We start from the raw sequence: 27,562 nt of genomic DNA on the forward strand, positions 1-27,562 counted from the left end.
ACGGACAATCCTCAAACATAATGCCTCCGCTGACTTTCTCAGAAGACTGTTAATTATGCCGATAATTACCGGTAGTTTTGTGATGATGCACGAAGTGTTGAGAAAGGAGAAGGGAAACAAAAACAAAGGGGCAAACAGACACAGACAGACACAAAGACACACAGAAAGATACACAGACAGACAGCATCCTTTAATTTAGACGATGATTATCATCCATCCAATTAGCAAAGCCTATGCTTTGATTAGCAAAGTAAAGACCATGCTGCTGATGGTGCATCCTACTGGCAAGAACTACACTTGGTGGTTTGCCACCGTGCTCCCATTGGGGACACGATTCAGAAATACAAACAGCAGATTATATAAAATAAGTGAAGTTTGTTCATCCAAACTTGAATTTGTTGATATTTTATTCACTAGCAACGGTACCCACCCTATGGGCGGGGCTTCAATTGGGAGGCCCAAATGAAAAGGCAAAATATCATAAATTGAAGGCTTTTTATTTTAAACGATTTATATAAACATCTGTTAAATCATATCACGGGTCGCAGGATTACCCACCCAAAATTTTGTTGCGATCGGTTCAGCCGTTTTTGTGATACCTTGGAACAGACAGACAAGACAGACAGACAGACGGACAGACGGACAGACAGACATTTGGTGAATTATAGAAAGACTAGCCGAAAGCACCCAGCGATGCCCGGGTTCTTTTTGAATGAATTCACTACTATAATTCAGCTTTTACTCGCGGCCGTAGAAGATTGATGACTACAATTCAGCTCAGCTTTTAATTGCGAAATTGGCCCAGCCCGGCCGAGGCAGCCTTGACCGGCGTCGACACCTAGCCTATGACCTTCCTGGGGCCCGTCCCGACATTTTTGGTTCTTTTTGAATGAATTTACTACTATGATTCAGCTTTTACTCGCGGCCGTAGAAGATTGACTACTATAATTCAGCTCAGCTTTTTATTGCGAAATGGGCCCAGCCTGGCCGAGGCGGCCTCGACCGGCCTCGCCACCTAGCCTATAACCTTCCCGGGCCCGTCCCGACATTTTTGGTTCTTTTTGAATGCATTTACTACTATAATTCAGCTTTTACTCACGGCCGTAGAAGATTGACTACTATAATTCAGCTCAGCTTTTAATCGCGAAATGGGCCCAGCCCGGCCGAAGCGGCCTTGACCGGCCTCGCCACCTAGCCGATAACCTTCCCGGGGCCCGTCCCGACATTTTTTGTTTCAGAGGTTGCCTCCTATCTTTCACAGTTCAGGAGATTAGCACGTGCAGACAAACAAACAATCAAAAACTTCATTTTATATATATAATATAGATATAGATTATTGTTATTATAAATTAACAATGCATCCAAAGCCCCCCACCACCCCCCACCCCAACCCCCCACCCACATGAAAGCCGTGTGCGAAAACTGTAGGCAGGCCTTCTTAAATAGAATGCTGCAGGTGTCCCCTTATACAATCAGCCTTTTAGTTTAGTAGCCATCACAATTATTCTGGAGCATGTAATAGTCAACCATCAAGTGGGAACCCGTGCCCATATGTAGCCCAGAGGAGGCAGAGAGGAACATATTGGTTTTTTCCTCTGAAGGTCACCAGTAAGCAAGCTGCGCATTTATTTACAATCTCACAAGAACATGGTAATTCTCTTGGGACAAACCCCAAACTTGAATACTAACGTCTGGGCTCAAATTTAACCCACACCTCCTGGGTTAGTCGCTGTGCATCGTCACCAGCAAGTACGATCGTATCTGCACAGAGTAAGAAACATATATTTTACATTTATTTCTTGATCCTGGTGTAAGCCTGGTGTTTGTTTAGCGGTTAGGGTGCCGGCTTGGGATCCTAGGATCCTGGGTTCGAATCCCGGTCGATCGCTGAATTAACGCCAGGGGGGTTGACTCAGCCTGTCATCCTTCCAAAGTAGGCAAATTGAGTACCAGTTCACTGGTAATTCCCTGTGTGTCGCAAGAGGCGACTAACAGGGTTGGCGGCAGGAAGGGCATCCGGCCATAAAACATTGCTTCAAAAAGGGGACCACGGTGCCTGAAAAAGGCCAACCTCTGCTCTGTGGGCAAAAATAGCCTCGAAAGGTGGTTATTTATTCCTTCATCCGCCCCACACCAAAAAGAGGAATAAAGTGAATTTCATGACGAATATACGTGATCTGAAAAATGCTTGCAGGGACGAAGATGACAAGGCTCACCAAAACCAGCGATTGGCTGCGGGAACGTAGAGCCTCGATGAATAGCCGGCTCGCAGCAGGGTTGCGATGGATGGCACTGATGCAGTCTTGCACCGGTGGCTCATGGCTGAGAGCAATCAGATCCGTCACGTGGTTTACGATTAGCCATGCCAGCTGCTCAGAGTCGTGTAGATTCTGACACTGGAACAAATGTAAATCAATCATCAAATTGTTAACCACATCCCATACAGCAATACTTGTAATACATAAATTAAAACATTTACAACATTATTATCTCTACCCCCCAATGTGGACCGAGTTCATGTTTTCCCTCCTGTTTGCTTATCTGTCTGTGAGCAGGCCATCTCAAAAGGTTATGGATGGATTCGGACATTCGGACAATATTTGTTGGGCAAGTAGGGGGTGCGACGAGGACGAATTGCTTAGATTTTGGTAAAGATCTGGATCTGGACACGAGCAAATTTAAAGTGATTCTTCACCATTGAGAGATACGGCCAAACACGATATAGTCAGGTTCACTAGGTCAATAAATTATATTTCGTTCAAAATCATGGTAGATTAGCAAACCTATACATTTTTGGAAAGGTTATAGCATAAGGAAACTAAAAATCAATGTTTACATTTGGAGAGATACCTGTATGGCGGCCATTTTGGATTTTCAAAATGGCCACTGTAAAATACATATTTTGTTCTATTTCTGCCTCGAATTACCCTAAAAACTTTTTAAAATATACTAAACCTATATTTTCAGGGACAAGGAATCCAATGAATGTATCAAATTAGTGCTATGGGGAATGGTAAGACACGAATCAAAGGTTTTGAATTGCAAAATACTGTCTTTATATTCGCGATAAGTTGCATAATCAAATACATGTTATCATTTTGTACAGGCAGTTAATAACATCAAAATGTGTCACAATAATTCATATCACCAAACATACACAGGCAGTCAGCAAAATCATATATACACATGCAGTCAGTATAACTTCACATCTACACAGGCAGTCAATGACAAAATATACACAGGCAGTCAATGGCATCAAACATACACGATTACAGAATATGCCATTTAGAGTTCGTCATCACTGTCCTGTGTGTCGTATCCGACAATATAGTCCGCATCGTTTTCACAGTCCGTTCCACACAAGCAAAGGTCGGTCAAATTGATTGGCAAATCGAATTGGTCGAATGGTCGATCGAAACGATTGGTCGAATGGTCGAATGGTCGAATTGGTCGAATGGAATTGGTCGAATTGGTCGAATCGAATTGGTCGAATCGAATTGGTCGGAATTGGCAAATGTAAACATTGATTTTCAGATTTTCCATGTAATAACGTTTCCAAAAATGTATAGGTTTGCTAATCTACCATGATTTTGAACGAAAAAACATAGTGAACCTGACTAATATAAAGCATGATATCTCAAAAAGTTATGGACAACCTCCGACCAAACCTAGTGGACAGGTTCGATTGTGTGACAAGAAAGAATTGATTCGATTTTGCTGAAAATCCGAATCTGCATCCGGACACAAAAGTTTTTTTCATTTTCCTTTTTAAGTGATTTTTCAACATTGAGAAATTGGGCCAAAAGCGACATACAAGTATAGCAAGATATCTCAAAAAGTTATGGACGGATAAGGACAAAACTTGTTGGACAGGTTGGATATGTGAGAAGAAAGAATTGATTCGATTTTGGTGAAGATCCAGATCTGAACACGAGAATTTTTTTTTAATTTCAAGTGATTCTTCACCATTGAGAGATTGGGCCAAAAACGACATGTAGTACAGCATGATATTTCAAAAGGTTGTGGATGGATTATGACAAAACTTGTTGGACGAGTTGGTTAGGTGACAAGAACAAGGCGGAACGCTTTTGGTTCAGGTCTGGATCCAGATATGGCCTATCAGTGGGATTAGAAAATGTAAACTGTTCATCCTGACAGGATGTATGCGCTCTACCGAGTGCGTGCCGTTATATTTGTAACTGGTATCACATAGTTATGTATAAATGCATCTCATATGGCCGTATACTTATGTATGCAAGTATGGTGGAGCATTTCACTGCACACACTTCACACATGCCAACACATACCCCTTCCCTCCTCTTACTCCCAAATCCTCCCATCACTTTTTCACAAATAAAGCACTGCCAGACCAATCGAATAAACCAACAACCGAACACACGAGTACCATGTCAAAATATTTTTTTATGCAGATTTTTTTTTGTTTGTTTTTGTATACAAGATTGAGGATCGTGTAAGAGCTAACGTCAATCACAAAAAAAACAAACGGACACACAAAACATACAATAAAGGGAGTGGGAGACAAGGTGGGGAGAGAGAGGGAAGCACACAAGTTCAACAGTAGAGAACAGGGACAACGGGAGATCGGTGGGAGGGAGAGGGCTTGGGGGAGAGGAGGCATGGGAAGGCTGGGAGGGGGGTGAGGGGGGGTGTATATACCCTAACTACCATCTTTAGGTATCAAATTAGAAGATTCATAATATTCAGTTCCGAAGGGCAGCAGGGAAGTTTTCCTGGTTGTATGCTTGCCAAGTGTGCCATCAAAATTGCACTTAATTTGAAAGAGATTGAATTATCACTTTCTGACACTACTTTGATACTTTGGTACTTCCAGGAAAAGCGGTTCGAAAGGAGCCTTGGAGAAATATATTCACTCGACGGTACAATCCTTGAGGGGAGCTTAGACCTTGCAGCTGAATTAAAGATCGAATTACACCTGAATTATAGCTTACAGCTGAATTTTTGGTTACGACTAACTTCCCTGCAAATATCTGCTGCTCTTCTTCTGCTCCATCGGCTCATCTGATCATGTGCTTGTTAAAGTGGACATCTCTAACCATTCTCAGAGAGGCTCCTCAGCGTCGACGAGTTTGGCATTTCACTCAGACCAACTGGCACGGTCTTCAAGCAGCCATCAATCATCTGGACTGGTCTCCCATCTCTACCGCCTCTGACATCAACTCATCCTGGGAATTCTTCCAAAGTAATTGCTCTCTCATGCACAGATTTATCCCATCTCGTCTTCAGTTGTCATACCCTTCCTCCCGTCCATGGTACATGGAATCTTGTGGTGAGACCAAACTCTCCTCCTATGGTATCCATGGAAATCTCCAAGCATGGCTTGTGGACTTCCTTTCTTGTCATCGTCAACGTGTGGCCCTGAATGGGTTTCTCTCATCTCCCCTTCCTGTTCAGGCTGGAGTTCCTCAATGCAGTGTTCTGGGCCCTGTGCTTTTTCTAGTCTTCGTCAATGATCTCTCTGACTCTCTTGAAAATCCTCTCTATCTTTTTGCTGATGACTCCACACTCTGCCACTCCATTCCCCATCCCTCAGATCGGCAATCTGCAGCCTCCTCATATCACTCACTGCAGACCTGGACAAAATCACAGACTGGTCAAACAAGTGGAACATGTCTTTCAATCCTGACAAATCTCACACTCTTACGATGTCTCTCCGAAAAGACCGACTGGAAAACCCTCCCATCTACTTTCTCAATAATCCTCTCCAAGAAGTTCTGTCACTCAAGCTTTTGGGTCTCACTATCTGCCATGATCTTTCCTGGGAAAACCACATTTCCAATCTGGCCTCCAAAGCCAGTCGCCGACTGGGCATCCTCCGTCGTGTGAAGTCCTTCCTTGGCACAACTGAGCTCCTTACCACATACAAGGCTTTCATCTGCAGCTCAATGGAATACTGCTCTCCCCTCTGGGCTGGTGCTCCTGCCTCACACTTAGCTCGGCTTTACGCTGTTGAAACCAAAGCTTTCAGAATCATTGGAATCTCCCGCGATGAAGCTAACTCCGAGGGCCTCTCACTCACTCACATCAGGCAGGTTTGGTGGTCTTTCTGTCTTCTACCGACTCCTCTCCAGCCTAGATCCCCCAGCCCTGTCTGTGCTCTGTCCCACAAATATTCCTGCAGGTCACACAAGATCTGCCAGCAACCCTCTTATGGTTAAACTACCAAAATCAAGACTCTCTGCTCACCTTCCCTCTTTCATTCCTCTTTTCTCCCACCTCTGGAAGAAACTCCCTCACTCTTTTCAATCGCACTCCTCCCTCCAGGTCTTTAAAACAGCTGTTCACCACCATCTCTTACCTTCCCCCATCCAAAACCTTGATCTTTTCTTCCCCCGCTAATTTCACTCCAGATACACTTTTTTGAAATACCAACTTCGTTCCTGGAAGTCTTTGCAGTGTCCATGTGTTTTATACTTCTCCCCCCCCCCCCCCTTCCCACGCCTCCTCCCCCCCAAGCCCTCTCCCTCCCACAGATCTCCCGATGTCCCTGCTCTCAAATTTTGTGTTTGTGTGCCTCCCCTTCTCTCCCCATCTTGTCTACCGCTCCCCTTATTATATTTTTTATGTGTCTGTTTGATTTTTTGTGATTAATGTTAACTCTTTCACAAGCCTCGATCCTGTATACAAAAAAAAAAAAAAGGCCAGTGTCGATATGCCTGTTATTTTCATGTGAAATAAATAAAGATTGCATCACACAGTCCCTTTTTTGTTTAAAGAGAGCTAATTGGCACATTATGGAGGAACGCAACCACATCTCACATGAGGAGATAAAATGCCAAACATACATCACAAAAAAAAACATTACAATGTTAAAAAAAAAACTTCAAAAACAAGGTAGACAATAATTGATTCGATGAACTACACTCAACAAATTTGTTTTGTGGTTGAAGAACCTTGGTGTTTTGAAGGAGTCGAATATGGCAGCTCACCTTGTGTGCAGCATTAACGTGCAAGCATTATGACTATACTTCACTGCAACATAAAGGTGCACACAATCGGCTCTTCCATCTCATTTGCAATGCCCGGACGCCAGGAATTCTGGGCAATGTCCTTTAATCTGTTCTGTTCAAAGGCATCTCCGTACGTGTATGCTGAGGGCCGACTCCAGTGGATATTGAAATAATGAGTCCTCATAATGTAGCCATGAAAACATTTTCCCCTTTTTGGATAAGCTCAAGCAAAACTTTATCAAACAAAAAAGTTTTAATCAGCCTCGACGTCCTTCTGCACAATATTGCCTACATACGGCTCGTGCTCGAAGGAATACTGAAACTCTGGTTCATACTCTCATAACATCGTGCTTACCGTAACAAGCACTAAAAGTTCATTCAGAAGATGGCACCCAGACTCATGGTTAAAAATGGCTTTTTAGACATTTTGTTGTGGTTGGATTATGACGTATGGATGGATGGATCATACAACACCTTATGGTTGAAGACATTTCACTGGATACTCATATGCAGACGGATAAATGTTTTTAAATATTTAATCTTCTTCTTTTGTAAATAGTCTGGTGTTGGCTTAGCGATTAGGGTGCTGGCTTGGGATCCTAGAATAATGGGTTTGAATCCCGGTCGATTGCTGAATTAACAAATGGTAGGTTGACTCAGCCTGTCATCCTTCTGAGGACGGCAAATTCAGTACCAGTTCACTGGTAATTCCCTGTGTGTCGCAAGAGGCGACTAACAGGGTTGGCAGCAGGAAGGGCATCCGGCCATAAAACATTGCTTAAAAAAGGGGACCACGGTGCCCGAAACAGGCCAACCCCTGCTCTGTGGAGAAAAATGGCCTCTAAAGGTGGTCTCTTTTGTAAATAGTACATCAATGCTCGTAGCATCATTAGCTGAGAGGGTGTGGCTTTGCCACTGATGGAGTGCCCCCTCTAAATTATTTTATTTTTTTGGTTTCAGGGTATCGGGCCGCAGATTTTAATGTTTATTCTAGGGACGAAACATGCATTGATGATACACCCTGGTTGCGAAACACTAGGATGACAGTTTACTGCTGGGTTGGGAACTTTAACACCTATCAACTAAACAATGATTCCAACCGAACCTAGAACACTCGGAGGCGAGGATATAACCGACAACCTTCAAGAGGTAAGAACAAACTGGTTCCACTAAGAACAAACTAAGAACAAACTGGTTGTAAGAACAAACTGGACACATTTCTGACCTAACCACATCGTACACCCCATGCAAGAATCATACGGTCTAACAACAGAAACCTCCTGGTATGATGAAGACTTCAAGCAATTGAGTATTCTTCAGATATGCATGCTCAACTGTGGAACTCCCTGCCTTTATAAAAAATTTGCACATCCTTATCAATTATGCTGTTTATTTCTTTTTTTTAAACCTCTATTAAATTAAAATTTTACGTTTTTACCTTTCTTATTTAACCACTTCCTCCTTTGTAAAGCCTTTTGAGATTTCACTTTGGATGAAAAGCTCTATATAAGAAATAGATTGATTGTTTAAGTTAAATCAAATCACAAGTAATGTGACGGAAATGATGAAAAAGAGAACGAGAACTCGAGATAGCTCTGCCACGAAATGATAAAAAAGAGGCACTTGGTAGAGCGCATACCTCTGCCAGGCTGAACAGATTACATTTTTTATCGCACTGACGGGACGGACCTGGATATATGTGGGAAAATTACAAGCCCAGACCAGGAATCAAACCCAGGTCCTCTGGAAACCGTACCAGTGCTCTGCCATCTGAGCTATCTGGGTGTGGGTGACCCTGACCAAGCATGCAATTTTTCCACACCTCCGATTGCCACTCTCTTTCTGTCAATACTTCCGGACAGAACAGTCCAGCGTTTTGTCTTGAACCATTACTGGGTGCTTTTTGAAGTGTGTTTGGGGTCATTGTCCTGTTGCAAGACCCCTGACCTTCGACGGTGACCAAGCTTTCTGACACTGGGTTGAACATTGAGCTCCAAATTGCCTTGGTAATCTCCTGATTTCATGATGCCATGCACACGTTCAAGCCAACCAGTGCCAGAGGCAGTACAGCACCCAAAAACATCACTGAACCTCCTCCTTGTTTGACTGTTGGGAAGGTGTTCTTTTCTTTGAAGGCTTCATTTTGTTTTCTGTAAACATAGAGATAATGTGCTTTCCCAAAAAACTCTAATTTGGTCTCATCTGTCCACAGCACATTCTCCCAGAAGGATTTTTGCTTGTTCAGGTATGTTTTGGAAAACTTTATTTTGGCTTTGTCTCTTTTTCTCCCCTTTTCTCTCTTTTTTTCCTCTCTTTTCCTCTCTTTTTTTCTTTCTTTCTTTTTCTTTATTTTTCTTTCTCTCTCTCACACATAGCAGTGGGGTCCTCCTGGATCTCCTAACATATAACCCCCTTTCATTGAGTTGGTGACGGATGGTGCGATTTTAAACTGTCGTACCTTGTGTCTGAAGGTCAGCTTGAATCTGTTTGGCAGTTGATTGAGGTGCTTTCTCCACCATTTGAACAATCCTTCGCTTCAATCTTTGATCAAATTTTCTCTTGCGGCCACGCCCAGGGAGATTGGCTACAGTGCCATGGGCCTTAAACTTCCTGAAAACATTGCGTACGGTGGACACAGGAACATCAAGGTATCTGGAGATGGACTTGTAGCCTTGAGATTGTCCATGCTTGGCTGCAATCTTGTGTCTCATCTCCTTAGACAATTCTCTGGTTTTCTTTCTTTTCTCCATGCTCATTGCAGTACACACAGTGACACGAGACAGCAGAATGACTCCTTTTCTCTATTCAAGCTGCTTGAATGAGTAATTTTTATATTGCAGGCACCTGAAACTCACCACAGGTGAGTTCAATTTCAAAGTAAGGGAGAATCACCTGCTTGAAATCTAATTATTTCTAACAACTTCTAAAAGGTGCCAATAATATTGTCTGGGCCATTTCAGGATTTCTGTGTGGAATAAGGTAAGATTTAGTAATTTTTTTCAGCTTTTTTTGTTTTCTTCCACTGCAAACCAAAGAAATACATATTTGGATACCAAAATATTTTTTTATTTCAACAATTATCTGGAAGAAATGGTGCATTATTTGAAAAAAGGGCAAGGTTGCCAATATTTTTGGCCATGACTGTACGTGGGTCATCCCAACTAGCTTCTATCAAACTCCCTACATAATAGAGGTACAGGTAAAGTTGTGTTGTCTGGCATTTTACAAATCGGCACTCTGTAGTAACTGGCCGTAATGGATGTTGTCGGTAGATTCTCATAACTGCACCACTGGTAGTCCTTCTTGTTGGTGTCCACCATTTGCATTGTTTACCATGATCGCGCTCTGTTTTTTTTTATGCCTCCACCCCCGAAAGTGGCCAGAGGCATTATGTTTTTGGATTGTCGGTCCGTCCGTCCGTCCGTCCGTACGGGCTAAACCTCGTTTTTCTCAGCAACAATATTTCCGATTGAGACGAAACTTTCAGGGCAGGAGTGACACCCATGCAGAATGTTTTTAGGACAATTGTGATGTCATAGGTCACGTGGTATGGCAGCCATCTTTGATTGAACGCAAAAAAAAAAAATTCTCGGAAACCGCTCAATTGAAACATTTTAAACTTGGCACATTGTCAGGTACTCCCAATGCAGAACAAAAGCATGATAATGATGACATCATAGGTGAAGTGGTATACCAGCCAAAATTGTTTTAATCGAATTCCTTATCCTAAAAATCTGAAATTGCAGGCACATGATCTATGACCCATTTGTATTGAAATATTAAATGTATAACATCATAGGTCACATGGTTTGGCAGCCATATTGAATGTAACCTAAAAACTTTAAAAAAAACATCTTCTTCCAAACCAGCCAATCGATTGACTCAAAACTTTACGTGTATCATTGACTAGGCATGGCAATTAAAATATGATCACAAAAACATCATTGGTCATATGGTGTGGCAGCCATATTGGATTGAAGGAAAATATTAAATAATTATATCTCTGAAACCGCTTACCCTGTTGATGTGAAATTTTACAAATATCATCTAACAGCACTGTTGTATATAGTTTGAAAATGATGATGTCATAGGTCATGTGGCAGCCATCTTGGATTGAAAAAACGAACCTTATCCGATCAACACGAAACTTCACTAAACGTGATCCCCTACCCATACATATGCAGAGTGTACATTTTTAAGGTCATATGTCATGTTAGCTTGAAACCTTCTCTGAAATGGCAGCCATATTAGCTTGAAAACCGATATTTAAAAAATTACCTTCTCTGAAACTGCTTCACTGATCAATGTGAAACCTGTCATGGCTGGTGAAAATGTGATACTTTAAAACAACAGAAGGGATTTTAATCAAACTTGTTTATTTTTAGGACAGTGAACGAGGGCATCTACCCGTTGTGGGACTTTGCGAAGGCATATTTGCAACACAGTCGCATTGTTCTAGTTTATCATGATATATAGCAACATCCACTCATTATGGCTACAAACAAATCTTCTTCAAGCAAGGTGGAAAACAAGGAAAAAGGTGGTTTTGACGACATGACAACGTGACCAGGACATTCTTTGACCGTACACTGAAGGGAGGAGCCGCCTGGCACCATGACATTGGTGGGCGTATCACAGTATGAGTTGGTTTGTGTAGAGAGCCAATTAGTACAAAGTCGTGAGATTATGACAGCGAAGGGCGGAGTCAGCGCACAGTTAGTTGAAAACTAACCTTTATAAAGACACCAAGATGGTACGTTATACTACAACACACTTATAAAATACTAACAACACCCCAAAAAAAAAAACGGACATGAAAATACCCCAAGGATGTGCAACATGAACCTCCTTCACCTGCAGTGTAAACCACAGAGCACACTTGGTTGGAATGTAACAATATAAATGTACCAGCGCTCGACACTAACTTTTTTGGGGTTGGTTAGTAGGGCAACCTTATAAAAATTTTGGTTGCGTGAAGTAAAATTTTGGTTGCCCGGAAAAAAAAAATCACGCTTTTCACTCAATAAATAGCACAGACACTATTCCACTCGCACCTGTTTTTTTTTTTTGTTTTTTTTTTTGCAAGCGACCATGCGAGGTCGACCACGTCAAGTTACATGTTCATTCAGGTTGAAAAAGTGGTTAGTTCCATGAAGGGCCGTATATAATCACGACCTTGAGACGTGACATGAACGTGCACGTGAGTTCGGACATTGTACTCAAGGAATGATAAATAATAACCTCACTGAGATTTTGAAAACCATCCCCGGGAATATTACCACAAATGAACTACAACTGGAGGCAATCCGGGGTTCGGTGACAAACCCTGAAAAGAGAACTTGGAAGAAAACTCTGAAAAAGTTGAACAGTTTGGTCCATGAACCGTGATCCCTTACCGAAGAGGACGTGGATACTTTGGGTCCTTGGAGGACTCTGTTCCACCTCCTGAAACCCACAAATGGAGATAACAACCAACGATACACACACACACACACACACACACACACACACACACACACACACACACACACACACACACACACACACACACACACACCTTTTTGTACATGCACATTCAATTTTGTCAATATGAATGTTCAAGGCACGATGAGGAGGCTGCCCAGTGCCCAACCAACTGCGTCTCATTATGTCCACTGGACTCCTCATAAAAAGTCATTACTTTGGCTGCCGATCGCCGCATTTTGGTTGCCGTTAATGTCGAGCCTTGCATATACTCATCCATTTTTCATGGAATCTATTTTTTCACAATGTATTACTTTCCCTTGTATTAGAATGCACAGTGGACATGGCTGTGTCCCGCATGAACAGCAAACCTGGCTCTTCTTCAGATGTAAATGGTCTTCATCCCCCTAATCTTCACAGTAAATTATTTTGTTCCCCCATTTTTTTTCTAAATTCCATAGTGGATTTCACATGAATTTTCACTCTACATCACCAGGAACTCAACAAGAGGTTGAATTTATTCTTTACTGGAACTTGTTGGCACTGCCGTACCATTAATACTCACGGATGTACCGTTTGTTGTGTTTAAACAAACCTGCATCCCAAAATTCCTCACCATCAGCAGGAAGTTATAAAAACATTAAATGGCAGTCGAAAAATCATTTAGATCCCAATTAAAAACTTTTGCAGTTTTCCTGATTATAATTAAACGAAAAAGCAATAACATCAATGTGAGAAATGGGCTAACATCCGAATGAATCACAATTTGTGCAACAAACTAGAAAAATGAATCTTCAGAAAATCCATCGCAAAACTCAAATTAAATAAAGTTCATTACCTCCAGAACAATTCTAGAGAATTTCAATTCTTAACTCAATAAAGATCCAAATGTCACTTGATGAATCGAAAATACATTGGAAATGTCAAATCATAAATAAATAGTAGAAATGCAGGATTTAGTTGTTGGTAGAGGATTTAAGAAAATTCCTGGAATGACCTCAGGAAGGGCAATCCAGTTATTATGTACGAGAGATGTGCAGCAAAGGTGAGAGAGAGCTCCAACAAGCCGACCCAATTATGGAGTGTCTTGGTGAGAAGCGTCTCAACATGTCGTCCTTTTTTGTTCAATGTCTTTCGCATTAATCAAGATTTGATATGCTTGGGTACTCGAAAGTGTAACAACACAAACAGAGAGAAAAGCAATGTAAACTTGCAAACGTACAACCTGACATACACGCTTGCCATTTACCTTTGCTTTGTTGTATTTGTTGTGTTTTTAGCACCTTCACACAAACCCCCTCCACCTCACATCTTTCCCCAATACAATCACTGCTCACAACTTGGAACCTCCAAACGAACCATCTCAATATGTATTAATGAGCTTGACATTGAAGGTCAGGCCTGTGTTGCACTTGTTCTTTTGTTGTGTTTTTACTTTTCTTCCAATGATTCTGCCCCCACTCCCCCCTATCCCTAAATTTGCCAACTCTGGGAACCTAATATATCCTTCCAAATTCTGCTCAGAGCTGCCCCAACCAGAATCTCTTAATCAACCTCAAACCAAAGTATGTATTTCTACAAATGTACCCAATAGTTTAAAACATTTATTAATTGGCTCCTACATGCTCAGCATTGTAAGTACTGCATGTAGTTGGTGATTGTCATGTTGGTGAAGGCCCATGTGTACTCTCGACAGAGTACTCGGGTGTTCATAGCAGATCATGACCTATTTCTGTGACTAAGCACCAGTCCAGGACATGTCTCAACTCCCGAGTAAAGTGCGGGATCTTCCGCCTGAGCATGGAATCAAACTTAAACAACTGAGGGGAATGTGAGGCTGTACGCAACCAACCACTCCACCATCACTCTGCTGATCTGGAATTGATTAGAAACTGGTCTGATGAATGGAACACATCTTTCAATCATAGCCGATCCTACGGTCATCCTATTGCTCCAGAAGGATCATCAAATGCACCTATCTATTTCACGGTCAACCTATATATTTCCACGTAAGATGTTCCGGTCACTTGAACTTCTACGACTCATTAGTCATGACCTCTCCTGGGCTGACCCTGTAGCAAGGCTGGCCACCAAAGGCCAGCTTAACAAGAGACTGGGCATACTTTGTCGATCCAAGTCAATTATTGAAAAATCAGAATGACTCTCAGCTAACAAGGCCTTTGGCCAAAGCTCAATGGTGTACTGCTCTCCCCTCTGAGTCTCTCCGAGATTCTGTGAAATCCGAAGCTCCCAACATTATTGGAATCTCCCAGGATGCACAGGACAATCAAAGCACAAGGTCTAATGCTCTCACATTGCAGGCAGGTTGGTGGCATCTATGTTCGTTGTTTTCTTTTTTACTTCCATTCCTCCAGTCAAGCTCCCTCTGCTCTTTCAGCACTCCAACCATTCCCAACTCCTCCAGGATGAAGGTGTTCTTCCATAAACCCCCTTTTGGTTCAACTCCCAAAATCTAGGCTTATCACACACCCACACTATTTCTTTTTCTCTTTTCTCCTGTTTTACTCGCATGAACCCTACCTAACTCGACACTCACACAAACATGTTCCCTGCCCTTCTCTCTCCTCATTCTTGCATTTGTTGCATTGAACTGCTGCCCCAAATGCCATGGCTTTTGTGCCCTCTGTACCTTTCCTCTTTCATGAGCCCAAATAGAAAGCTGATCGTTGTACGTGAAACAAATACTGTATTTGAAAAAAAAAAAAAAGATTGTTATTATTTCTGGCAGTAATATTTATGTTAAGGAATAGCGACACTGCAAAAGGAGAACGGGTAGCAGCAATGCATTTCAAAAGAAAGAGGCAAAGTATAACTTTCAAAATACGTCGGCAGCCTCGGAATGGGCTGCCATCTCAAAAGCTGCAGGTTCCAATCTAGATGAAGGCAGCAGTTGGAAGGATTTGGATTTTAGACTTCTATAAACTCAGTTAGTCTTGCAGGAACAGTACTGTACAATGCTGCTACTGGATTATCAGTAAAAGCCAACCTGGCTCACAAATGATCCTTAGGGAGGAGGCAGTCAATCTGCCCCACCTTGTAAATTATCTTGAGGTGACACCCTCACTGCATGCATTTTGGTTGATTCATAATGCCCTCAACAAAACGTTTACTGGGCACTAAAATGCTACCGATGAAAAGTTGCCAGCGGAAAAAATCCTCCGAAAACCTCACACTAAAATACGCAATTTGGTGTGTGAATATGGTGTTGGGCTAGCTAGCGCTGGGCTAGCTAGCAACAGCCCTGGTGTTGGGCTAGTGGCTAGGGTGCCAGCTTAGGATCCTAGGATCCTGGGTTCGAATCCCGGTCGATCGCTGAATTAACGTCAGGGGGGTTGACTCAGCCTGTCATCCTTCCGAGGTCGGCAAATTGAGTACCAGTTCACTGGTAATTCCCTGTTTGTCGTAAAAAGGCGACAAAAAGGGTTGGCGGCAGGAAGGGCATCCAGCCGTAAAACATTGCTTCAAAAAGGGAACCAAAAAACAACAACCACGGTCCCCGAAAAAGGCCAACCCCCGCTTGCGGGGAAAAATGGCCTCTAAAGGTGGTTTTAAAAATTTTTTTTTATCAGTCTGTCTGTCTGTCTGTCTGTGACAATTTTGACTGCAATACATTTGGTCGCTACTTATCCAATCACAACCAAACATGACATGGAGAATAAGCGCTTTAACTTCCACTCCACCCAAAATGGGGTTTTCCCCACAAAGGGGGTTGCGTGTTAATGTGTATATCCGTGTTAAGATAGCTTTATTGTGGCGTTTTCCAAGGCCGCTTATAAAAACAAAGGTAAACAATAAATATAGCAGCAAAATATTAATATTAATACAAAATAATATCAATACTGATAAATATCCCGTCTCACCAAGCGGTTTTCCCTCCTTGAACAAGTGCTGTGTTAACGTAAATAAATAGCTAATCGTGCTGTTTTGGTGGGAACAACCATACCAGAGGTAAAAATTAATATCAACCACAAACATGTTTAAGTATCTTTTGAAACGGTTGCTCTTGCTGTTTAACATGAAATTCAAAGGGAGGAAACCCGGGGTATGTTTAGTTACGAAGCAGCTAGCTAGCGCTAGCCAAGTCAGCCATTCCTTATCAATGGTTTTGAATGGTGCATTTTCTCGAATGCTTAAACAACTTGGCGAGCGCTCAAACAAAAAACTTGGAAAAGAAACACACCCCTGATGTTCTTGAAGCCTGACCCGAGATCTACTGTAATCTATATACACCAGAGAAGAATGGTCCTTCCTTCCACTCCCGTAAGGAAAAGGTGTCCTAGTATGGAGAAAACAGCAGGACGCCAGCAGAACAGCAAACAGATGTTGTACAGCTCCATGGCTATTTTAGCTTTATGCATAAACGTGGTCACGTTTGTACTTTGTCAACTTATCATTCCAATGCAATAGTAAGAGGGGGAAATGGCTCAATTACATGGTGCATGTCAAGCCTGTGTTTATGGGATTAGCTTGCAGTGAATTCTCAAAGCAGAGGCTCTTTAAAACTCGGGCAGGGAAGATGTGCAATTTGTCAACCCAAATCAAAGTCATTCCATCCCAGAGAAATAGGCCGACACAACGGAGAGTAGGAAATCTGGGATGTGCAGAAAAAGCGAACATAAATTCCATTAGTTTGGACACTTTGAAATGCATTTTAAATCTCCGACTGTCAAGAAAACCAAGCGGCAACAAGGACATTTTCCCCAGCGAAACCAGATTACGCGTTCGCCTAATGTGGCTTTTCATTTATCATCCAATTTGCGCATGACACGAAGGATTATGATCATAAGCTGGAATTATGAGGTGCAAAAACACCGCTTCTCACAATATTGCAGAACTTGTGCATGTAAAGTAAAAATACCAGGGTAGGAATCAAATCTTGCAATCCTATAAATAAGATGCTTGCAAGAGTCCTAATGCATAACAACAGTATTTCAATATAGACAGTATTGGTAATAATTGGTTATGGAAACAGGAAAAATGGCATAAGATGCAAATATGTAATAAACTAGAACAACACTCTTCAACGTCACGACGTCGATCGATATGCCTCTGCCCACATGATTACATCATGATAATACTTGTACCAAGTTTTAATTTAAATCCCTTCAGCTGTTCACAAGTTATCACATTTTTACCTGACATGGCTTCTGACATTTAGCCTTTGACCTTGGGACCCCAAAATCTAATCATTTCATCTTTACATCATTGTACATTTCTGTACCACGTTTGAATTAGAGCACTTCAGCCATTCACAAGATATAGAACTATTACAGACTATGACCTTCGACCACTTGACCCAAAATTTAATCAGTTCATGTTTACATCATTATACATACATTTACCAAGTTTGAATTAGATCACTTCAGCCGTTTTTGTTTTTTTTGTATACTGAATCGAGGCTCATGAAAGAGCTGATATTTATTTCACAAACAAATCAACCAGACAAACAAAATATATAAAAAGAGGGAGCGGAAGACAAGAGAAGGGGAAGCACACAAACACTTGAGAGCACACAACATTTAAGAGCAGGGAGATGTGTGGGAGGGAGAGGGCTTGGGGGGAGGAGGCGTGGGAAGGGGAGGGGGGGGAAATTCTCAAGTTCTCAAGCCGTTCTCAAGTTATAGACCTATTACGTACTTTGACTTTGACCTTTGACCCCAAAGTCTAATCAGTTAATCTTTACATTATTATGCATACCTGTACCAAGTTTGAATTAGATCACTTCAGCCGTTCTCAAGTTATAGACCTATTAAGGACTTTGACCTTTGACCTCTTGACCCAAAATTTAATCAGTTCATGTTTACATCATTATACATACCTGTACAAAGTTTGAATTAGATCACTTCAGCCGTTCTAAAGTTATAGACCGATTACAGACTTTGACCTTTGACCTCTTGACCCCAAAATCTAATCAGTTCATCTTTACATCATTCTACACAACTGTACCAAATTCGATCAGAATCCCATCATTGGTTCACAAATTATCACGGTAACAGGACTTTTTTTTACCTAACATGACCTCTGACCTATGGCCTTTGACCTCGTGACCCCAAAATCTAATCAATTAATCTTTACCTCATTATACATACCTGCTTGACTAAGATCCCTTGAGCAGTTCTCAAGTCATCACGGGAACGAAAACCTATCACGGATGGACGGACCGGACAGATGGACAACCTGAAAACATAATGCCTACGGCGACTTTGTCGCTGGAGGCATAAAAACGCATCTCATGCAAGTAGGCAAGTGTTAATCAATAAATCAACAAGTACAAAAAGTTTTAATTAAAACAAAAGCCGCGTCGATGTTACACAATGCCTAGATGCAGCTGTGCCTATAACGTCGATGTTATAGGCACAGGACATTCCTATTGATTCGATTACTTGATGTTATTTTTGTGCAAAGTGAAAATATATCTCGGAAATTTCCCGTGTGTGGCGACGAATTTTTAATATATCTCGGCATTTTACCATCTGTTATTTCAGGCGGTGTATGACTGACCATGCCGCGATTTAAAAAAAAAAAATCTCGGCAATTTCCCGTGTGTGGCGACACGTGAACGAAGCTATGCTCCTCTCTCCACATTATTGTGACGACGTATAAATTAAATATTTCATCGTGACGATTGTCATCAAATGGACGAATTTTTAATATATCTCGGCATTTTCCCGTCTGTTATTTCGGGCGGTGTATGACTGACCATGCCGCAATTTAAACAAAATATATATATCTCGGCATTTTCCCGTCTCTTATTTCGGGCGGTGTATGACTGACCATGCCGCAATTAAAAAAAAAAAAATCTCAATGGACTTGAAGTTACAGGCCTTTGAGAATTCATTTCGTTCTATAAAGGGCAACTTTCATCGGATTTTCTTCCCGTTTTTTTTCAACCGAGTCTAAAACTATGTTAGCGACTGTGAAAAATGAAATGATATATCGAATTTGATTTGAAATAAAACTGTGTGAGAGAGGAAGACACCACGGGCCTACAAAACAGGCCTCAAAGCTATGCGAGTTAATAAAATGGTGGATATTTGTTTATATGAAGGCTCTCCCAGAATGGGTGGAGCTATGGTTCCCAGAATGGGTGGAGCTTTGAGGTTTTGTCTTCTCTGCAAGAACAAGAAGAAGAAGAAGAAGAGGAGGAAGAAGAACAACAACAACAACAGCAGAGGGCACTCTTTGAGCAGCATCTGCGACGCGGCTAAAAATATCCTTTGTAGCCACATCACTTGATCACTGTCATGTCCAAATATTAGCTTCCTAGCTCAAAAGGTGCCTGTGATATTGCCCATGAGAAATAAAATAAATAAATAATTAATATTGAAAATAAATAAATAATAATCAAAAAAAATGAAATAATTAATCAATTCGCTAATATAACACATAAACCACCACCATTTCATCAGAATCTGTAACTTTAAAGAAATTAATTAATTAAGTCATTCATCTAATAATTAAATAATTAATCGATTAATTAATTAATCAATAAATTAAAAATACCCTTTACAGCCAAATAACATGGTCATTGTCATGTCCAAATATCAGCTTCCTAGCTCAAAAGGTGCCTGAGATATTGCCCAGATGAGAAATAAAAAAACAAATAAATAATTAATAATGAAAATAAATAAATAATAATCATAAAAAATTTAACAATTAATCAATTTGCTAATAGAACACATAAACCACCACCATTTCATCAGAATCTGAAACTCAAAAAAAAAAAAGTAGTCATTAATCGAATAATTAAATAATTAATCGATTAATTAATCAATTGATGAATCACTAAATCAAAAATAGCCTTTGCAGCCAAATCACTTGGTCATTGGCATGTCCAAATATCAGCTTCCTCACTCAAAAGGTGCCTGAGATAATGGCCAGAAGAGATAGGAAATGTATAAGTACTGAATTAATCGCTAATAATAAAATAACTCATCAATTAATCGATTAATCAAAAAACAAAAAATACCGTTTTTGACAAAGGACTTGCTCACTATTGTGCCGAAATTTCAGCTTCCTAGCTCAAAGGATGGCTGAGATATCGCCCGGAAAACCAAGTAAACAGACAAGTACAGATACATTCAAAGTACACCGCCCCCATGCTAAATAATTAAATATCCTACAGCGCGGCATTGCCGGGGCGCCTCAGGCGCCCGGCAATACCGCAGTGCAGCTCACAGAGGCTGCATTGGGAGGGAGAGGTGTACAATAATTGATTGATTAATTGTATAATTAAAATCAATAAAAGATTATCACAAAATATTTTCTTAATCAATTGGCTAATAGCATAACTGAACCACTAGTGCTTCATCTGAAGATGTATCTTTTAGAAATTTAATAAAATAAGTCATTAATAAAAAATTAAATAATTGATTAATCAATAAATAAATTAATCGATTAATAAATAAATAATTAATCGATTAAATGATTAATCAATAAATCAAAAATATCCTTGATAGCCACATCACTTGGTCACTGTCATGTCCAAATATTAGCTTCCCAGCTCAAAAGGTGCCTGAGATATTGGCCAAATGAGAAAGAAAATAAATAAATGATTAATAATGAAAATAAATAAATAATAATCATTAAAAAATTAAATTATTAATCAATTCTGTCACAGAACACATAAACCACCACCATTTCATCAGATTCTGTAACTTAAAAAAAAAAGTTTTGGGGCGTTAATCGAATAATTAAATAATTAAGCTATTAATTGATTAATTGATTAATTAATAAATCAAAAATAGCCTTTGCAGCCAAATCACCTGGTCATTGGCATGTCCAAATATCAGCTTCCGAACTCAAAAGGTGCCTGAGATAATGGTCAGAAGAGAAAGGAAATTTGATTAATTAAATAAGTACTTAATTAATCACTAATAATTAAATAACTCATCAATTAATTGATTAATCAAAAAACAAAAAATACAGTTTTTGACAAAGGACTTGCTCACTTTCGTGCCGAAATTTCAGCTTCCTAGCTCAAAGGATGGCTGAGATATTGCCTGGACAAACAAACAAACAAACAAACAAACAAGAAAACAACCAGAGTAAAAACTGAGTACTCCCTTTCAGCGTGCGTCACTGCCGAGCCCCCTTCAGTGCCCGGCAATGACGTTTTGCAATGCCTGGAGATGGCATCGGAAAGGAGCGGTGTACAACAAGAAAGCAAGAAAACAACCAGAATGAAAACCGAGTACTCCCTTTCAGCGTGCGTCATTGCCGAGCCCACTTAGGTGTCCGGCAATGACGTTATGCAGCGCCTGGAGATGGCATAGGAAAGGAGCAGCGTACAACAGGCAGCAGAAATGAAATAGTGGAATGTCGAAACCAGGAAAAAGGTGCTCTTTACAAATGCGTCCCAGTTCGAACTGTTTGGCAATAATGAACGGCGGATCAGGGAGCGAATAATTGTTCGAAGGCGGATCAGGGAGCGGTAAAACAGTCAGTGTATAACACCGACAGTAAAGCACAGGAGTGGATCAATGCTAGTGTGGGGCTGCATCTCAGCCAAGGGTGTTGAACATTTAAATAAAATCAAAGGTTAGACTCATTACCGACAGGTGTGGGCAGGTTTTGATACATCAAGCCATTCTCTCAGGAACATGTCATTGGGTGGAGATTCATCTTCAAACAAGACAATGACCCCAAACATACAGGCAATGTGGCAAAAAAAACGAACAGGGACATAAATAAGTTGAAGAAACACTCGCAAAGATGGCTTGGCCTGCACAAAGTCCCAATTTTATCATCATTGAGACGATATGAGAATATGGATACTGAGAAAATTCCAATGTAACCAAACATTGTGGATCAATTGTGGAAGGTGCTATAGGATATTTAGAACAACATTACACAGTGATACATTGATAAATTGCATGGAAGCATGAACACAAGGCATCATGCTCTCTAAATATAACAATTTTGTTTTGTACATGTCAGAAAAAAAACCCATTAAAAAACTAGAACAATGCGACCGTCACCAATATTCCTCCACATAGTCCAACAACGGGTAGATGCCCTTGTTCATGGTCCTAAAAACAAGTAAATGAAAAAACATGTTTTAAGGCTACACACTTATTTTTTTAAAGAAATTTTAAACCAATTTTTGGGGGGGGGGGGGGGGGAGTTATTACATTTTGATGGATGAAAATGTAAAAGAAAGGAGGACTATGGGCCAAATTTCAGCTCTCCAGGACGTATGGAACCTTGAAAATGAACAGCTCAAAGATTTGAAACGGGACAAACAAACAAAGTTAAGATGAAGTTAAATAAAAGTGTGCAATAAACAAGTTCGATTTAAATCCCTTGGGCTGTTTTCAAGTATCACATTTTCACCAGCCATGATAGGTTTCACATCGATCGTTGAAGCAGTTTCAGAGAAGGGATTTTTTATAAATATCGGCTTTCAAGCTAATATGGCATATGGCTGCTACACCACGTGACATATGACCTTTAAAAATGTACACTTTGCATATGTATTGGTAGGGGATCACGTTTGTGAAGTTTAGTGTTGATCTGATTAGGTTCGTTTTTCTATCCAATATGGCTGCCAAACCACGTGACCTACGACATCATTTTCAAATTATATGTAACAATGGTGTTGGATGATATTTGTAAAATTTCGCATCGAGAGGGTAAGCAGTTTCAGAGATATAATTATTTAATATTTCCTTCAATCCAATATGGCTGCCACACCATGTGACCAATGACGTTTTCGTGGCCATCATTTAATCGCCAAGCCTAGTCAATGACACGTAAAGTTTTGAGTCAATCGATTTGGTGGTTTGGCAGAAGATGCTTTTTTAAGGTTTTAGGTTAAATCCAATATGGCTGCCAAACTAAGTGACCCATAATGTCATGTTTAATATTTCAAAACAAATGTCATAGATCTTATGCATGTAATTTCAGATTTTTAAGATAAGGAATTCAATTAAAACATTTTTGGCTGGTATACCACTTCACCTCTGATGTCATCATTATCATGCTTTTGTTCCGCATTGGGAGTACTTGACAATGTGCCAAGTTTAAAATGTGTCAATTGAGCGGTTTCCGAGAAATAATTTTTATAATTTTTGCGTTCAATCAAAGCTGGCTGCCATGCCATACGTTGTCATGAAAACACATACCACGTATGACATCACAGTTGTCATGAAAACTTTCTGCAGAGGTGTCACTCCCACCCTGTAAGTTTCGTCTCAATCGGACATATGGTTGCTGAGAAAAACGAGGTTTAGCCCGTATGGATGGACTGACCGACAACCCGAAAACACAAGCGTTACGCCTAGGTCCCCCGTCGGGGAAGTGATGTGAGTTGACAAAGTGGACGACGCAGAAAACATGCTATGATATGATATTTCGCTGACAAGCTTCAGACATACATGGAGGCGGCCATCTTGGATTTTGATGTGGCGACCCAATTTTCAATAGCGTTCTTCCTTATGCCTAGATACACCCACACACCAGATGAGAAGTTGGTACTTCCCTTATTTTTCAAGATATTCCGCTCACAAGGTTCAGACATATATGGCGGTGGCCATCTTGGATTTTGACGTGGCGACCCAATTTTAAATAGGTTTCTTCCTTATGCCTAGATACACCCACAGACCAGATTAGAAGTTGGTACTTCGCTTATTTTTCAAGATATTTCGCTCACAAGGTTCAGACATATATATGGTGGCGGCCATCTTGGATTTTGACGTGGCGACCCAATTTCCAATAGCGTTCTTCCTTTTGCCTAGATACACCTACACACCAGATTAGAAGTTGGTACTTCGCTTATTTTTCAAGATATTCAGCTCACAAGGTTCAGACATACATGGCGGCGGCCATCTTGGATTTTGACGTGGCGACCCAATTTTCAATAGCGTTCTTCCTTATGCCTAGATACACCCACACGCCAGATTAGAAGTTGGTACTTCGCTTATTTTTCAAGATATTCCGCTCACAAGGTTCAGACATACATGGCATCAGACATACATGGTGGCGGCCATCTTGGATTTTGACGTGGGTTGCACCCACACACCAAATTCGAATGCGGTCCTTCGCTTACACACGCATGCACGCACGTCCGCACGCACGCACGGACGGACACACGGAAGGAGGGGAAAACCATAGTCCCCCTTTCGCTCCGCGGTGCGACGGGGGACAATAATGCCTCCGGCCACCTTCGGGGACGGAGGAATAACTAGAACGACACTTGGTGGAGAACATACCTCCACCAGGCTGAACAGTTTATGTTTTGTATTCCAATGATAGGCCTGATCAGGATCCGGAGCGTACCCAAAATCGAATCGGCTTGTTCGTGTCACCTACCCAACTCATCCACCTAATTTAGTGGATCTGTCCATAATTTTTTAGTGGATCACCTGAAAACATTTGTCCATCATTTTTTGAGATATCGATTTTAGTCCTATCTCACAATGGTGAAGAATCGTTCTCGTATCTGGATCCTGATTCAGATCTTTGCAAAAATCAATTCGTCCTTGTTACACAACTTTGAGATATCCTTCTCACAGAAAAACAAACAGACAGACAGGAGTGAAAACATAACCTCTGTGCACCTTCTATGGCGGAGGTAACGACCTCAACACAGCCTTTCCATGAGGAACCTTAATATACCTTAAAACGGTTCTGAGAGTATTGGCACACTTGAAACCCCAATCAGTTACTCTCCAACAGTCGACGCTAAAATGAGCTTCAAATGTTCCGCCAAATCAACATTTTTAGTACTCATCATCGAGCCTCGTGGAAGAGCTCGAGCAGAAGATGGGTGAACAAGCACGGTCTTATTTCACATAATGCTTCCAATTATTTCTTCACAAGTGTATTCAAGTCTCTCTCAAACCTTCGCAGCATTATCAGTAACTAGGGCATGCCCGTACTATATATATATCTAAAAGTATATCCCCCCCCCTCTATTTACATGCAATGGTTTGGTCCAAAGCGAACGGCTTGCGAGTACGGTGACAATCCCCCCCCCTCTATTTACATGAAATGGTTTGGTCCAAAGCGAACGGCTTGCGAGTACGGTGACAATCCCCCCCCTCTATTTACATGAAATGGTTTGGCCCAAAGCGAACGGCTTGCGAGTACGGTGACAATCCCCCCCCCCCCCCCCCCCCCTCTATTTACATGAAATGGTTTGGTCCAAAGCTAACGGCTTGCGGAGTTTGGTAAAGAATAAAAGAAATCGCCATCGCGTGCACAAACACGCAGGAAAGCGAATGAATCGCAAATTAGTTTTAATTAGTTTTAAAACATAGTTTAACGCCCGAGCGAGTTTAACGCAATCGCAAATCGCATCGCAAAGCGAAAGAATCGCAAATTAGTTTTAATTAGTTTTAAAACATTGTTTAACGCCAACATAGCGCCAACATAGTTTGCCGACGGGAAATAAATGAATACGCTCTCAAATGTGCCATCCGAGGCAGAGTCTGTTCGCCACGTTCGGCACACGTGATAGCTCGCTGCTCTCTGATTGGTTGAATCGTTTTTTGGACATAGCTCGGTAACTACTTCTCCGATTAATATGAAACCTTGAAAAGGCACATCCTCGGGTCCCCAGCAATATACGTGGCAAGTTTCAAGTATATCGGACCGGTAGTTGTCGAGAAACAGCAGTCACAGACAAACATACAAACATACATACAAACATACACACAGAGATTAGTGGAATTATAGATAGATTAACGACTCAACAATACTTTCTAAAAACCGCCCAATGGACCTAAGAGGAATCTCAGGTGAATGCTATGTCTCCTCGAAATGTTCCTATTCAATAATAAATGACTATTAGCAAAGAACAACACTCGCGACTACAGTTAATGAACTTAAATCGCACGTCTCAAAAAGAAAAAAAAATCGAGCTTATTGACAAACTGAACAATGATCAATCACTTACCCAGCGACTGATTATCTATGGACACATTGAATTCATAAAACTAAATACCAACGAGCATTTTTCAGGACCTGCCCAAATGTCTCAAGATACGTCAATAGCCCTTGGTAATTAGGCTGAGATATGGCCATCTTACGTGAGATGAACTAATGAAGCCTTTCCAGATGGATATACCCCAAGGGTCAGTTGCATAACAGCCTGCTGCCCTCCTCACGTTGATCGCTGTCCGAACCATTAACCAGTCCATCCTGTTCACAGATGCCTAGTGAGGCAAATTATTCCAATTAGGATTGCTTGAAACTTTCTGGTGTTGGAGAGGAAATTTCACTGAATGTTAACTTCAATTTTCTCCCAAAAGCTGACAATAAGTATTACATGGGCGAGAGTGTCAGAAACCATATCGCGCCCACATTAATAGTGTTGCCATTAGGAATTTAGTGACTCGTAATAAGTGTGTGTGTATATATATATCCACCGATCTGGGCTTTATGGCAGAGTGGCCAGACGGAAGCCAAACAGATCAATCTTGGTTTCATCAGACCACAGAATCTTGTTTCTCACAGTCTGAGAGTCCTTTAGGTGCTTTTTTGCAAACTCCAAGCGTGCTTTCATGTGTCTTTCACTGAAGAGAGTCTTCCGTCTGGCCACTCTGCCATAAAGCCCAGATCGGTGGGGTGTTGCAGTTTTTGTTGTCCTTCTGGACGTTTCTCCCATCTCCACACAGGATCTCTGGAGCTCAGCCAGAGTGACCATCGGGTTCTTGGTCACCTCTCTTACCAAGACCCTTCTCCCCCGATTGCTCAGTTTGGCCGGGCGGCCAGCTCTAGGAAGAGTCCTGGTTGTTCCAAACTTCTTCCATTTAAGAATCATGGAGGCCACTGTGCTCTTGGGAACCTTCAATGCAGCAGAAATATGTTTGTAGGCTTCCCCAGATCTGTGCCTCGACACAATTCTGTCTCTGAGCTCTGCAGGCAGTTCCTTCGACCTCATGGCTTGGTTTTTGCTCTGATATGCATTGTCAGCTGTGAGACCTTATATAGACAGGTGTGTGCCTTTCCAAATCATGTCCAATCAATTTAATTTACCACAGGTCGACTCCAATCAAGGTGTAGAAACATCTCAAAGATGGTCAAGAGAAATGGGAGGGACCCTGAGCTAAATTTCAAGTGTCATAGCAAAGGGTCTGAATACT

At 41.2% G+C, this 27,562-nt stretch overlaps 1 protein-coding gene across 1 annotated transcript in view; it reads right to left on the bottom strand.

Annotated features, from left to right (window-relative positions):
- Positions 1 to 27,562, bottom strand: part of HTT (huntingtin) — a 778,980-nt gene that overhangs the window by 313,826 nt on the left and 437,592 nt on the right. Inside the window, exon 43 of the mRNA XM_078772674.1 lies at positions 2,217 to 2,396. Coding sequence (XP_078628800.1) covers positions 2,217 to 2,396 — 180 coding nt within the window. The remainder of the gene's footprint in view (positions 1 to 2,216; positions 2,397 to 27,562) is intronic.

Source organism: Myxine glutinosa, chromosome 2, assembly GCF_964187855.1.
Source record: "Myxine glutinosa chromosome 2, kmMyxGlut1.1, whole genome shotgun sequence".
Classification (NCBI taxonomy): Eukaryota; Metazoa; Chordata; class Myxini; order Myxiniformes; family Myxinidae; genus Myxine; species Myxine glutinosa.